Raw genomic sequence first — 15,907 nt, 5'->3', positions numbered from 1 at the left:
TAATCAGCCTGCCAGCCTGAGGCCTGCCGCCTCAGAGCAGCTGATTTCCTGGTTGGTGAGGCCTCCTACCTTTCTGTTTCCTGGTGTGAGCAGAGACAAAGAGACTAGATCCATCCCCCCCTCTCACCCCTTCCCTCTCTCTCCATATCCCTCTCTCCTTCTTCCTCTCCCTCTCTCTCAGTCTCCCTCTCTCCCTCCGTCTCCCTCGCTCCTTCTTCCTCTCTCCTTCTTCCTCTCCCTCCCTCCCTCCCTCTCTCTGTCTCCCTCTCCCCCCCTCCCCCATCCTTCTCTCCTTCTCCCTCCCTCTCCGTCTCAGAATCCCCCTCCCTCCCCCCCTTTCTCCCTCCCCCTTGCATCCTCTTGCTCTCTCTCCCCTTCCATCACACTTTCTGTCTCTCTGTCCCCCTCACTCTCTTCCTCTTGAACATGTGTTGGAGGGATAGTGCAACAGCACAGTTCGGGATCACCATGGTTACCACATCTGCCATGATTGGGCCATATTAGACACACCTCACTTTGGACAGACAGGAACACCCAAGGGAGGCCAGGGCTGAGTCCGGAGCTGAGACTCGGAAAATTGGGTTATGGCTGGGGCCAGGGCTGAAGGAGGAACAGAGGCTGGGGCCAGGGCTGAGGGAGGAACACAGGCTGGGACCAGGGCTGAGGCAGGAATAGAGGCTGGGACCAGGGCTGAGGCAGAAACAGAGGCAGGGGCCAGGGCTGAGGCTGGGGCCAGGGCAGGTAAACACCTGGTTGTCTGGATGATCCAGATCCCGGTTCACTGTAAACACTTAAAACATGATACTTAATTCTGTCTCTACACTACACAGCAGTGCCCTCATCCCTGATCAACACCAGCGTTTAGAGGAACCCAGGTTAAGAAGGTTATTAAGGTCATGGATTCATTATTGCATCTCTGTAGGATACTCCTTAACCAAGGTCACACATCACAACAAGTATCTTCTCCTTCTACAGGGTGGAAGAAGAAGAGGAGGAGGAGGGGGTCCATTAGCAGTTGGGGTATGTTCGGTATGAGAGTTAGGGTGTCTGGAAAGATCATGCTCATTCTGAATACGTAGCGGAGGAGGAGGAAGCATGGGTCTGCCACTCAGACGCACCTCTGCTGTCTCCTGGCTGACAGGGAGAAGTGTGGGCGCTGGGGAGAAGACCCCTGGCTACTAGAGTCTATGGCTTTGCTTCTCCTGAGCCAGTTGTCCTATTGCCACCTGTTGATTTGAACAGGAAATCCCCAAAATATAAAAGGGCTCAAAACATCCAATAAGAGACCAAAAGATGAAGAGGAGACGGGGCAGACACACCAGGACACACAAAGGGTCAGGGGGTCCTAAGGGGCAGAGACACCACCTCATTTCCGGTTCAGTTTTTTGCTCTTGGCGGAGCGTGTGGTGCCGTGCGTGTCGCTGCGGACGCCGGCCAGGTGCAGCAGGGATCCGGCCGCCTCCTTCAGCTCCTCGTCCAGGTCTGGACGCACCTCCCGCCTGGCGCGCTTCTTCGCCGGACGCTTGGCAGAGGTGCGGCGAGGAGGGAGGGAGCGGCCTCTCTCCTCCCACAGGTCAGAGTCCTCGTCGCTATGGAAACCTTCGCTGCCGGCGCGGCGCGTCCGCCCCCCTCCCTCCTCCAGGGAAGAGAGGGAGGAGGAGGAGGAGCAGCGCTGGAGGGCCAAGCTGCTGTAGTTGTGGTCTTGTTTGGGGTCGCTGCTCACCAGCACCAGGTCTGGTCTAGACAGGTCCAGAGGACCGTCAGAGTCACCTGAGGGAGGGAGGGAGCGAGAGATGGGGAGAGAGAGAGAGACAGAGGTGAGCAGAGGTAGACACATATGGGAGGGTTAGGGTTACACAACCACACCAGCCTGGAAACACAAGGAGGAAGAAGACAGGATGAGGACGAGGGCAGAAGGAGAGAAGGACAGGATGAGAGGTGGTGGGAAAGACGGAGGAAGGAAGAGTGAGGGTGGCGAATGAAGACAGCGAGAAAGAGGATGGGAGGGAAGGAGAGAGGGAGGTGGAGGCAGGGAGGTAGGTGGAGGCAGCTGATTGCAGGGAGGTAGGTGGAGGCGGGGAGGAAGGTGGAGGCAGGGAGGGAGGAGTATGGAAAGAGGTCGAGGCAAGGAGAGAAAGAGGGAGGTGGTGGCATGGCATGGAGGCGTGTCTTACATGGCTCGTCTTGGTGGCCAGGGGCGGAGTTTAAGAGCATCATGGCAGTGGCTGCGTCAATGTCTGATTCTGTAGGAGGAGAGCACAGGCTGGTCACTGTGGGGTCAGGGGTTACTGAGGGGGTCAGGGGTTACTGAGGGGTCAGGGGTTACTGAGGGGGTCAGGGGTTACTGAGGGGTCAGTGTTTACTGGGGGGTCAGGGGTTACTGAGGGTTCAGTGTTTACTGGGGGGTCAGGGGTTACTGAGGGGTCAGTGGTTACTGGGGGGGTCAGGGGTTACTGGGTGTAAGGGGTTACTGGGGGGGGGGGTGTCGGGGTTACTGTGGGGGTCAGGGGTTACTGAGGGGGTCAGTGGTTACTGTGGGGGGTCAGTGGTTACTGAGGGGGTCAGTGGTTACTGAGGGGGTCAGTGGTTACTGAGGGGGTCAGTGGTTACTGGGGGGTCAGGTGTTACTGAGGGGTCAGTGGTTACTGAGGGGGTCAGTGGTTACTGGGGGGTCAGTGGTTACTGAGGGGGTCAGGGGTTACTGAGGGGTCAGTGGTTACTGAGGGGGTCAGTGGTTACTGGGGGGTCAGTGGTTACTGAGGGGGTCAGTGGTTACTGAGGGGTCAGTGGTTACTGGGGGGTCAGGGGTTACTGGGTGTAAGGGGTTACTGGGGGTCGGGGTTACTGGGGGGGGGGGGGGTGTCGGGGTTACTGTGGGGGTCAGGGGTTACTGGGGGGGTCAGTGGTTACTGGGGGGCCAGTGGTTACTGAGGGGGGGACAGGGGTTACTGAGGGGTCAGGGGTTACTGAGGGGTCAGGGGTTACTGGGTGTAAGGGGTTACTGGGGATCGGGGTTACTGGGGGGTCCTGACAGACCATGCTGTCACCAGGATAAGATGTCCTGGAGGAGAGAGTCGAACCAACCCCTCCCTCTCTCGTTCTGTTCTAGAGGGTGTATTAGAGGGTCTGTACTAGAGGGTCTATACTAGAGGGCCTGTACTAGAGGGCCTGTACTAGAGGGCCTGTACTAGAGGGCCTGTACTAGAGGGCCTGTACTAGAGCCTGTACTAGAGGGCCTGTACTAGAGGGCCTGTACTAGAGGGCCTGTACTAGAGGGCCTGTACTAGAGGGCCTGTACTAGAGCCTGTACTAGAGGGCCTGTACTAGAGGGCCTGTACTAGAGGGCCTGTACTAGAGCCTGTACTAGAGGGCCTGTACTACAGTCTGTACTAGAGTCTGTACTAGGGGGCCTGTACTACAGTCTGTACTAGAGAGTCTGTACTAGGGGGCCTGTACTAGGGGGCCTGTACTAGGGGGCCTGTACTAGAGGTGGAACGGTACACTGAAGGCTTGGTTCATACATCACGATTTGGTACGAGTTCGGTACGAGTTCGGTACAACGGAGGGAAAAGCAAAACAAACCAGGTTCCTCTATGAGTAAATACGGCGCATTGAAGATGATGTTGAAGAAACTAGACGTCTTCAAGAAGGATTCTGGAGTCTGAGACAGAATATCTAAGAATATATAAGTCAAGATGGCTTGGTGGTTTATTCAGCATGGCAGTTCAACACAGGTACAGACACACAAAAAAAGCCCCAAAGATCCTCCTTTTATAGCCTGAAATTAGAATAATCAACCCCGCCCTGGTTAATATTACCCAACCCTCTAGAAGGTTCAAATAACCCGTTTCTAACCATTCCCAAAACTGCAAACGCATCATCAGGCTGATAAAGTTGTTGACAAACTTCTTTACTTCTGAAAAAGCCCCCTTCACTTCACCCTCCTTCACATGGCCTTGCCTCGCATCCTTAACTCCCAACAACCCCTAAGCCGAATCCCAATACTCCCCCTTACCCCTTCCCCTTAGTTTTGCGCGTTCCCGTGAGAGCTAGTGATGTCCCAATACTCTTTTTGAGCTAGGGGTAGGGCTAAGACTAAGGGGTATACACCCCTTAAAACCAAATAACATCGGGAGCTTACTTGAAACCTAGGGCTATGTGAATACTGCGCGACCGGCAACAATGGCGGCCAGATCATCCAGAGAGTCCGATAAATGTAATATTTTCAGCTTAATTAATTGATAAAAAATTATGACAGTCTTGTTTTGTGTTATACACAGTCCTGAACATATATATATGCAACCATTTTCCTAATTGAAACGTTTAAAAAAACACTAGTTTGGTGCACTAATGTTACGGTGCTGAATTGCACAACAGTCCCGCATTTCTGTGAATAGCATGTCTACAGTATTAAATAAACTCCATTAGCAGCGAATTTCGTTTAATATCAGTGCATAACACTACTTTGCTTTGGAGATATCGATACGTGCTAGATGACGTACCTGTAACCAAGTGGCGTCCCATTTCTTAGGGATATGTAACCCTTACTCCTCAGTTTTGCGGGCCAAGGGCTAGGGGTAAACTAAGGGCTAGGGGTAAGGGGGAGTATTGGGATTCGGCCCTAGTCACCTTATCGCAACCAGAACTTTCCTCTCCTCCATCTTCCCCAATGCTGGCCTGGATCAGCAGAACTGAGAATCACTTTTGACACACGACTTCGGTCCCTTAAAGTAAGTAATGATGAATAAAGTAATCTATTCTTTGACCATACTAGCTGTAAGCTATCTGGATCCCCTCTTTTTCAAGACAGGACCATCCTGTTGATTGAGCCTAGCAATCCATTGTTATATAATTACAACCCACTCCACTCAAAACACACTTCTTGTTTGCCAAACCATTTCCCCATCAGACTTTTTCCCTGTTCTGGTTTAATCCTGTTTAGAGTGGAATTCTAACTGCGTAGGCCTCAGTCCGCTAGCCTCACGTTGTCTTACTCATAATTCTAGTCAGAATATGAGTCTGATAACTCTCCGTTGGGCTGCGACTATGGGGCGTGTTTCAATCGAACTCGTAAAACAAATGCCTCGTCGATTGGATAGAACTACAACCAATCAGAGCAACATAATATGTTGTTTGTTGAAAACGAATTCAACCAAAGCGCTCTTTGGTGACGTTGTTGATTACGTTACTGTTGATCATCTGTCCATCATCATATAAAGCCCGCCCTGACAATTTGATTGGACAGCTCCTGTTCGGATATAGTTTTTTTCCGCAAACGAGCTACTCCAGACCCAACTTTCCGACCATGTTTTTTTTGGGTGGGGATAAGTTGGGCTGGCAGCCAGGCCATCAGTCCGCCATCTTAGGCCCCAAAATCAGACCCCATGTATACTTCTCCGGATTGCCACCTTGCCCAATAAACAATTTCCCACCACAATGACACGTAAAATCCGATTGCGTCAGGGATTTTTTGGGGGCCTATTTGTATGTGTATCTAAAGGCTGGTTAACAGGGTTCATACTGTATAATAAAATTCCAGTACTTTCAAGGACTTTTCAAGCACTAATTTGGGGGTTTTCAAGGACTACAATCAGAGATCTCATTTATCAAACATATACTTTATTTACTTTAAATTAATCCTTATTAAAGCTACATATGTCCTGAGGCGGGGAGTCAGGTGGCTCAACGGTGAGGGAATCGGGCTGGTAATCTGAACACGCCAGTTCGATTCCCGGCTGAGCCAAAAAAAAAAAAAATGACGTTGTGTCCTTGGGCAAGGCACTTCACCCTACTTGCCCCTGTAGTTACTGTAAGTCGCTCTGGATAAGAGCGTCTGCTAAATGACCGACTACATCAAGTCTCTCCTGCAGCCTTACACCCCCACCCGCCACCTACGGTCTTCTTCAGACAACCGCCTGGTGGTCCCACCTCTCAAGACCGCCCGGTCCCAGCACAAGCTCTTCTCCTGCCTGGCACCCCAGTGGTGGAATCAACTCCCCACCTCCATCAGAGACACGGACTGTCTCTCCACCTTTCAAGACGCACTTGTTCCGGGAGTACAATGGTACTTAGGAATGGTTTGCTGAACCCAACGCTAGTTTCCTCAAGGTTCACAATGACTCTTGCTTAGACTGTTGCTCTTGTTGGTTAGTGGTAGCTGATTTAAACTGTTGTATTCTTTTTTTAGTTAATCCTATTTTTACTGCTTTTCTACAGGTACACCTGCACTTAGAGATTAATGTTGTGTAATTTTAACTTGTTTAACTACATGCTCTTATGGTTTCTTCCCTTTAGCACTATTTTTTGGTTGTTCACAATATGTACTTCTTGTTTTTGACTACCCGCAATGCTGTGGGGCTATCTTGTTGTTATTATCAGTGACCTATGCACTTTGTGAAGCTCTCTCTTGGAAGTTGCTTTGGATAAAAGCGTCTGCTAAATGAATAAATGTAATGTAATGTAATGTAATATGTTACTCAATCAATAGCAGTGAGTGATTTTCTCTTTTTCTTTGATTAACATTAATGAGACGGACAGCAGTGGGTTCATTAGACGTCTGTCTCTAAGACCTTACGCACATGTCGCGGATCTGACACAGATCCAGTTCTGCCAGCTCTTCACCTTCATTCAAGACTTTGAAACTCATTACAGACTGCTTTCGAGGATACTCGCCAAAATGGTAATTTTGACAATTTTCTGTTTCGTCCTCAAGTAGGCCTAATCAATACGGTACTGGCGCGCACTGGCTGAGAAGAAGCGTCTTTTCTCAGTGTTTGAGTCTGGTGTTTGTGCAAAGAATGCCGCTTCAGACAGCGCTTTTTCAGAACAGAATTGATTTTTCTACTTTGGCTCTTATCGTGCTTGAAAAACACTTAAATTAATTGAGAACCTGATCATATGCTTTAACGCAAACCAAAGAATGCCAGAAAAAAACGGATGGTGCTTTAATTAAATTAGCAGGACGGGGGTGGGCTGAGGCGTTAATTTTGAGTGAAAAGACTGTATTTCTTTTTTTTTATGAACACTTTAAAATGACTTTGTAAATTCATGTATATTGTCTTTAAATAATTCAAGCACTTTTCAGGTACCTCGTCATTAATATGACTTTAAGGGTTTTCCAGGACTTACATTTAAAAAAGTCAAATTCCAGTACTTTAGGCACTTAAAGCACCTTGTACAAACCCTGGGTTAAGCACTGTACTACTGAACTTGGACAAATACAAAAAAAGAAAAAAATGTGTCTCTCAAATACACACACTCATACCCCACAACTGCTGAACAACGCCGACACACAGTGCTTGTCTTATCCACCACTCTCTCGTCTGAACTACTGTTACTGAATGGGAAAGCAAAGTTTGCCTAAACTTGTGATCTTAAAGAGGCCGGCGGGTCCTCTATCTCTCGTGTGTCGCCACCACTCGCCATACTCGTCCTTAGTGCTGCTAGTTATCTCTGACTCACAGCGGCGCCAATCAGAGCTTCAGAGCTAAAGCGGGGCAACAGATTAGGTGTCCCAAAAGAACACGAGTATCTAACAGTAGTTCCGCATTACATTAATTCATTTGCACGCAAGTTTTATTAATTTTTATACCGTGTACTCTTTGTGTAATTTCATGCACCGAACCGTGACGCCCGTAACGTTTTGGTTCAATACGAATACATGTACCGTTCCACCCCTAGTTTGTACCAGAGGGTCTGTACTAAAGGGTCTGTACTAGAGGGTCTGTACTACAGGTGGTCAAGGTCATACTGGTCTCACCAGATCTCGATGGAGAGGATGGAGGACTTGGTGGGATGGAGGGGGGGAAGTATGGGATGGATGTGCAGTCAGCTGATCATGGTTGAAATGTACAGCAGCAAACATCAACATCACAGGTAGAGTTTCAGATCAGACTAAATATGTACTGGTCCATAGGAGAGGACGATGTGTGTGTGGAATCATACCTGAGCTGTACCTTGTTTACACCAAACATTAGAAATTTGCTCTGGTTGATCAGATCAGAGAAGGACAAGGAGAGAGATGGATCGAGGAGTAGAACGAGAGAGATGGATAAACAGATGGAGAGAGAGAGATGCAGAAGAGAGAGATGGAGTAGAGAGAGAAAGAGAGTAGAGAGAGAGAGTAGATGACTCACCTTTGAGTGAGCAGCCTTGCAGGAAGAGGTGACGAGGAGGTGATGAGGCACTGTGGAGAGAGGAGGGGAAGGATGATAAAGGAGGAGAGGAAGGGAGTGGACAGGAGTTGAGGATATAGGAGAGGAGGTGAAGAGAGAGGAGGGGAGGTGAAAAGGGAGGAGGGTCAGGTTAGGATTGAAGTTAAATACAATCAATCAGTGTTAAATACAACTATACAAAGTAGTGTGGATAACAATCACTAAACTACAAGCAGGCTGGGGTGAGAATGGGGGAGGCTCACCTGGTGGGGGAGGCAGGCGGTGTGGAGAGGGTGTGTGCTGAGGGAAGGTGCTGCTTCTTCAGGGCCTGAAGGAGGTTTGGCCGATACTCTGGATGCACACACCACAGAGACCCCTTCCCATTCACCTGATCACACACACAGAGTAAGTAAGGTTGTGAGTGAGTGAGAGATTGACAGAGAGAGTGCGAGAGGGCAAATATAACCTTGACTCCGATTACAAGTTATCAAATAAGACAAACAACAATTAATAGAAACAGAAACAAAACAAATAAGCAGGGGTTACCCTAAACTGACTCGAAAGCCAAGGAATAAATATATGTTTTAAGACGAGACTTAAATGTCTCGGTGATGGGGGATGACCTGATAAAAATGGGCAATTAATTCCACAGACTAGGGGCCACAACTGAAAAGGCACGATCACCTTTTGTTTTCATCAGAGTCTGTGGAATGGCTGAATGACTCCCGTCTTTACTCCATATAAAGCTTTAAAAGCCAGTAACAACACCTTAAAATCAATTCTATATTTGACTGATAATCAGTGAAGAGAGGCCAATATCGAGGAGATATGATCCCTGACCAGGGAAACGGCACCCACCAGGCTGTGTCATGTGAAGCTCATGCACTCTTGCTGTTAGCTAGCTGCGACATACTGCTTCTAGCTACACACATGATGCTGCTGCTGCTAGCTGCTACATACTGCTGCTGCTGCTACATACTGCTGCTGCTGCTAGCTACTCCCATGACTCTGCTGCTAGCTACATACTGCTGCTGCTGCTACATACTGCTGCTACACACTATTGCTGCTGCTAGCTGCTACATACTGCTGCTAGCTACTCCCATGACTCAGCTGCTGCTGCTACACACTGCTACTGCTGCTAGCTAATCCCATGACTCTGCTGCTGCTGCTACACACACGATGCTGCTGCTGCTAGCTACTCCCATGCCTATGCTGCTGCTGCTACACACTGCTGCTAGCTACTCCCATGACTCTGCTGCTGCTGCTACACACTGCTGCTGCTGCTAGCTACTCCCATGACTCTGCTGCTTCTGCTGCTACATACTGCTGCTGCTGCTAGCTACTCCCCCGACTCTGCTGCTAGCTGCTACACACTGCTGCTGCTAGCTACTCCCATGACTCTGCTGCTGCTGCTACACACTGCTGCTGCTGCTACACACACGATGCTGCTGCTGCTAGCTACTCCCATGCCTATGCTGCTGCTGCTACACACTGCTGCTAGCTACTCCCATGACTCTGCTGCTAGCTGCTACACACTGCTGCTGCTGCTAGCTACTCCCATGACTCTGCTGCTACATACTGCTGCTGCTGCTAGCTACTCCCATGACTCTGCTGCTTCTGCTGCTACATACTGCTGCTGCTGCTAGCTACTCCCCCGACTCTGCTGCTAGCTGCTACACACTGCTGCTGCTAGCTACTCCCATGACTCTGCTGCTGCTGCTACACACTGCTGCTGCTGCTACACACACGATGCTGCTGCTGCTAGCTACTCCCATGCCTATGCTGCTGCTGCTACACACTGCTGCTAGCTACTCCCATGACTCTGCTGCTAGCTGCTACACACTGCTGCTGCTGCTAGCTACTCCCATGACTCTGCTGCTACATACTGCTGCTGCTGCTAGCTACTCCCATGACTCTGCTGCTTCTGCTGCTGCTGCTAGCTACTCCCATGACTCTGCTGCTAGCTGCTACACACTGCTGCTGCTAGCTACTCCCATGACTCTGCTGCTGCTGCTACACACTGCTGCTGCTGCTACACACACGATGCTGCTGCTGCTAGCTACTCCCATGCCTATGCTGCTGCTGCTACACACTGCTGCTAGCTACTCCCATGACTCTGCTGCTGCTGCTACACACTGCTGCTGATGCTACACACACGATGCTGCTGCTGCTAGCTACTCCCATGCCTATGCTGCTGCTGCTACACACTGCTGCTAGCTACTCCCATGACTCTGCTGCTTCTGCTGCTACATACTGCTGCTGCTGCTAGCTACTCCCCCGACTCTGCTGCTAGCTGCTACACACTGCTGCTGCTAGCTACTCCCATGACTCTGCTGCTGCTGCTAAACACTGCTGCTGCTGCTACATACTTCTGCTGCTGCTAGCTACTCCCATGACTCTGCTGCTAGCTGCTACACACTGCTGCTGCTGCTAGCTACTCCCATGACTCTGCTGCTAGCTGCTACACACTGCTGCTGCTGCTAGCTACTCCCGTGACTCTGCTGCTACATACTACTGCTGCTGCTACACACACGATGATGCTGCTGCTAGCTACTCCCATGACTCTGCTGCTGCTGCTACTACACACTGCTGCTGCTGCTAGCTACTCCCATGACTCTGCTGCTAGCTGCTACATACTGCTGCTGCTGCTAGCTGCTACATACTGCTGCTGCTGCTGCTACACACTGCTGCTGCTGCTAGCTACTCCCATGACTCTGCTGCTGCTGCTACATACTGCTGCTGCTAGCTACTCCCATGACTCTGCTGCTAGCTGCTACATACTGCTGCTGCTGCTACACACACGATGCTGCTGCTGCTAGCTACTCCCATGACTCTGCTGCTAGCTGCTACATACTGCTGCTGCTGCTACACACACGATGCTGCTGCTGCTAGCTCCTCCCATGACTCTGCTGCTAGCTGCTACATACTGCACACGCAACCTCAAACACAACCTCACACACAAAAACCAGTGCAACGTTGAGCAGGAGATTCCCACAGCAGTGGACAGAGAGACAGTGAAGTCACTGCTCACATTCTGAAAGGCTGTCAGGATTGTAGCCATGTCAAGTTAAGGGGGGGGAGAGAGGGAGGGGAGATGGACAGAGGAGGGGGGAGACGGACAGGAGAGAGGGGGGAGACGGACAGGAGAGAGGGGGGAGACAGAGAAGGCGAGGGGGGGGAGACTGTCCGTGAGGTGAAACCCACCTTGCCCAGGCTCCTCTCCACCTTACGGAAGCATTTGTTGAGAGACAGGTTGTGGCGCACCGAGTTCTTCCAGCCAGTGGGAGCGCTGGAGAAGTAGGGGAAGTGCTGCAGGATCCAGCCGTAGATGTCCTTCACAGGCAGGGACTTGCTGGGGGACTGCTCTATGGCCATGTAGATGAGCAGGGAGAAGGAGAAAGGGGGCTTGGCCTTCAGCGCATCCCTCTCACCCCCCCTGCCCCGGGACGAGCTGGGGGAGGCTGAAGGGCCCCGTGCCCCCGGATCCCCCTCAATGTCGAACAGCGGGCTGGGGCTGGCCAGGGCCTCCGGGCCCCCCGGGCCTCCCAGGGTGAAGTTCTGCAGCAGGTTCTCGTGGAGCCAGTTCAGGTTGGTCAGCTCCTCATCCTCGCCTGCCCGATCTACGCAGGTGGCCAATGGGCTGGAGGCACACTCCCCCTCAGGGATAGACCCTGCCCCCAATGCATCCCACTTCTCCTGGGGTGCTGGAGTTTCTGCTTTCTTATCAGGAGACATCCCGATGATAGGACCCATTAACCCAGGGGGGTCTGGAGAGAGGAGAGGAAAGAAGAGAGGGAGGGGGGGAAGAGGAGAAAGGGAGGGGGGGAGAGAAGAGAGGGAGGGGGGAAGAGAAGAGAGGGAGGGGGGGAGAGAAGAGAGGGGGGGGGAGAGAAGAAAGGGAGGGGGGAGAGAAGAGAGGGAGGGGGGGAGAGAAGAGAGGGAGGGGGGAAAGAGAAGAGAGGACAGATGGTTAGAGAAGAGATCCTTGTCATCTTTCTTTTAGGTTGGCACATCCACATTACGCCTGGGATACACTGGCTGCGACGCACCCGGACGCGTCACGATGGGCTATCACTGGTTCAAGGCTGGTCACACCAGAGGCGCATTTCTCCGCGCCATTCATCAAGCTTTTCAGCTACTCTGAGCTTTCCTTTTTCACATTACGCCAACATGGTACATAAACATGGCATGGGCTACATTTAGGAAACTTGTTATTCCAACAGCATCTCAGCATTGATCCTTCCCTACGTTGTCCTTGTAAAAAAAACTTGGGGGTTCTCTCTCGGTAGGCTATGTCTGCACGCATGTGTGTTGCGTGCAACGCGTGACAACTTGTTTCTCTCAAACAAACAAAACTTAGACTTAAAGGGGCGATTGATTGCGAAACTGATTTTACCTTGTCATAGTTGAATAACGACAGTTCGGTGGGTAAAATGGACATACAGTGAATATCAAAGTCCATTGACAACTCTTTCCTATGCAAATCTCAAAAAGAAAAAATGGTGGGTAAAATGAACATACAGTGAATATCAAAGTCCATTGACAACTCTTTCCTACGCAAATCTCAAAGAGAAAAAATGTGCCTGTAAAACGCTAGATTTTCAACAAAGCCACCGGTGTGACGTAGGACGGGGGACCGCCCTTTATGGTCTGGTCTGTATCTTTGTCACGCCCCAAAATTTACATCTAGACCAGCCCGAGGTAGCGTCTATCTCAGATACTAGTTTAGCTGTGCGCTGCTCTGTGTAGGCTACTCATAAGGAATTACAAAGAAGAACGTTTTGAATGATAACAAGGATATTGAAAATGGACCACGGTCGTAAATGCTGTGTTCCAGGCTGTACAGGGAAAGCTAACACTCACAGTCTTCCCAAGGAGCCAAACATTCAACAGCCATGGCTGCTGTTGTCTATGAGAAGATCCCGGCGAAGTTCGACACTCAATCATTCATTTACTCAAAACATTTCACCCAAGACAGTTTTGACAACCTTGGACAATTTCAAGCAGGATTTGCTAGGAAGCTGAACCTGGAAAGAGGTGCTGTTCCGACCGTATGCTCATTGCAACCGCAAGCTATAACGACAGTATGATGTTGTGCTAACAGTTATTAGCAATGCTAACGTTTCCTGTATATAGCATACCAGGTAGAATGCTAAATACGTTTCTACACACTAGCTGTAGTCGGCATTAGAGGCAGGTGCTAGAATAAGGATACGTTAGCATTGCTAGTAACTGTTACTAGTAACACCTAGACTGTAGGCATGTAAACAAGTTTAGCTTGCTAACGCAAGAGCATAGGTAGAATGTGTGATAATCTAGCCTAGTTTATTGGCAATGGGGCTAACGTTGATTCATGTTCCTGCCTGTGTTTCATTCAAATAAATAACCTGTGTAATGTAAATATACAATGCATGTTTGTCCACATCTTTGTCATGTTATTTTTCAGCAAGATATCTAGAGCTAGCTAGCTAACTGAAGCCGAGTAGAATCACGATATGGTTTGGTTGCTAAGCTGTAGCCTAACGTTCTACCCACCTAAGTCAATCCAGTTTGCTTCAACAACAGAAGTGGAAACAAGTAATGTTATCATTTCAAATTATATGTATCTGTTGGAAACAATGTTGTGTAGACACAATAGATTTATTTGCACGTTTTTATTTCTCCAACACCGAAGTCTCCAACTTCGGTGTTTCAGCGAGTGCTGCTGTTGGCCGTGTTGCGTTTTTGCTCCCCAGCTTCACTTGTTGAAAACCAACCAATCAGCGCGCAGCTTATCTAAATATTAATGATCATACCATAAAAGGAGAAAGGTTAGTGTTTTTCAGGAACATTTCAGAGGATCTATCAGGGGGCATAGAACAGCACCGGGCCATTTTCAACCTAACCAATGTTACATACCCTATTAGGAGACCTTAAGGAACAGTGTGAAATACCCCAAAAACCCAGTCAATCGCCCCTTTAACGAATATGGGAAACCCGGCCAAGGACAGGCTGAATCTCAAGCCGGCCCCAATCCCCTCACCCTGTATACTCCTATCCAGATAAATTAACAGTACAGAAGATCCCTGTGCAGTTTGACATCAAAGGAGAAAACCTAGCGTTTTTTCCCAGACAAATTCACTGGATGCATCAGGGGGCATAGAACAGCACCCGGGCCATTTTCAGCCCAACCAATGTTACATATCCTATTAGGAGACCTTAAGGAAGTGTGAAATACCCCAGTCAATCACCCCTTAAAAAAATATATTATTAAGTCTACAACTTTACAAATGTTCACTGTAGTCAACAATGAATGTAGTAACATCTTAATAACATGGTTTTTGTATTCAAATAAATTAACAACAATTGTGTATTTTCTCATCCTGCAGCCGATTTTGCAAGCGTCTGGCGAAAAAATTTGACCAGCTGCCGAAACGATTGCTGCAGATCGCAGGCAATTGCAGCGCTTTTCAACCAGTGTGGCCGGTCCCATTTGATAACATGGGCACCGAAAGAAAAAAGGCGGCGCTTCCAGGCGCTTCACAGTAGATCGCAGTTAATCCCAGGCAGTGTGTCCCAGACGTTAGGCTGGTGAGACGCTGGCAATGAGGTGGGAGGAAGTGACATGCCACACCCCTTTCCTCAGAGGCCACACCCCTTCCTCTATGCCCCCTGAGGCCATGCCCCTTCTTTCATGCAGCCACACCCCTCCCCCCCTCTAGTGGGCATGGAGAAGCTCTCTTCTGATCCCTCTCTCCTCTCCAGCTGAGGGTCATTGACCACCTCAAGGTTCTCAAACAACTCCACTACTCCAAGCCACCCATACCTCCATCACTTCCCTCCCTGCCTCCATCACTCCCCTCTCTCTCCATCACTCTCCTCTCTCTATCACTCCCCTCTCCCTCCATCACTCTCCTCTCTCTCCATCACTCCTCTCTCTCCATCACTCCCCTCTCCTCTCTCTCCATCACTCCCCTCCCTCCATCACTCCCCTCTCTCTCCATCACTCCCCTCTCTCTCCATCACTCCTCTCTCTCCATCACTCCCCTCTCTCTCCATCACTCCCCTCTCTCTCCATCACTCCCCTCCCTCCATCACTCCCCTCTCTCCATCACTCCCCTCTCTCCATCACTCCCCTCTCTCTATCACTCCCCTCTCTCCATCACTCCCCTCTCTCTCCATCACTCCCCTCTCTCCATCACTCCCCTCCCTGCCTCCATCACTCCCCTCTTTCAATCACTCCCCCCTCTCCATCACTCCCCTCTTTCCATCACTCCCCCCTCTCCATCACTCCCCTCCCTGCCTCCATCACTCACCCCCCTGCCTCCATCACTCACCCCCCTGCCTCCATCACTCCTCCCCCTCCATCACTCCCCCCTCCATCACTCCCCCCTCCATCACTCCCCCCTCCATCACTCCCCCCTCTCCATCACTCCCCTCTTTCCATCACTCCCCTCTTTGCATCACTCCCCTCCCTGCCTCACTTACTCACCCCCCTGCCTCCATCACTCACCCCCCTGCCTCCATCACTCCTCTCCCTCCATCACTCCCCCCTCTCCATCACTCCCCTCTCCATCACTCCCCTCTCTCTCTCCATCACTCCCCTCTCTCTCTCCATCACTCCCCTCTCTCTCCATCACTCCCCTCCCTCCATCACTCCCCTCCCTCCATCACTCCCCTCCCTCCATCACTCCCCTCCCTCCATCACTCCCCTCCCTCCATCACTCCTCTCCCTCCATCACTCTCCTCTCTCTCCATCACTCCATCACTCCTCT

At 50.3% G+C, this 15,907-nt stretch overlaps 1 protein-coding gene across 1 annotated transcript in view; it reads right to left on the bottom strand.

The window, feature by feature from the left end:
- Window positions 1–347: 347 nt before the first annotated feature.
- The window catches only part of foxn2a (forkhead box N2a), a 42,749-nt gene continuing 27,189 nt past the window's right edge, over window positions 348–15,907 (bottom strand). Inside the window, exons 2-6 of the mRNA XM_047029112.1 lie at window positions 11,358–11,920; window positions 8,417–8,541; window positions 8,136–8,185; window positions 2,175–2,243; window positions 348–1,770 (exon numbers count right to left, since the gene is read on the bottom strand). Coding sequence (XP_046885068.1) covers window positions 1,367–1,770; window positions 2,175–2,243; window positions 8,136–8,185; window positions 8,417–8,541; window positions 11,358–11,906 — 1,197 coding nt within the window. The 5' untranslated portion in view covers window positions 11,907–11,920 and the 3' untranslated portion in view covers window positions 348–1,366. The remainder of the gene's footprint in view (window positions 1,771–2,174; window positions 2,244–8,135; window positions 8,186–8,416; window positions 8,542–11,357; window positions 11,921–15,907) is intronic.

This window comes from Hypomesus transpacificus, chromosome 11 (genome assembly GCF_021917145.1).
Source record: "Hypomesus transpacificus isolate Combined female chromosome 11, fHypTra1, whole genome shotgun sequence".
NCBI classification, from domain to species: domain Eukaryota; kingdom Metazoa; phylum Chordata; class Actinopteri; order Osmeriformes; family Osmeridae; genus Hypomesus; species Hypomesus transpacificus.
Note: the sequence above shows the minus strand (reverse complement) of the source record. Positions and strands in the feature narration are given on the sequence as shown.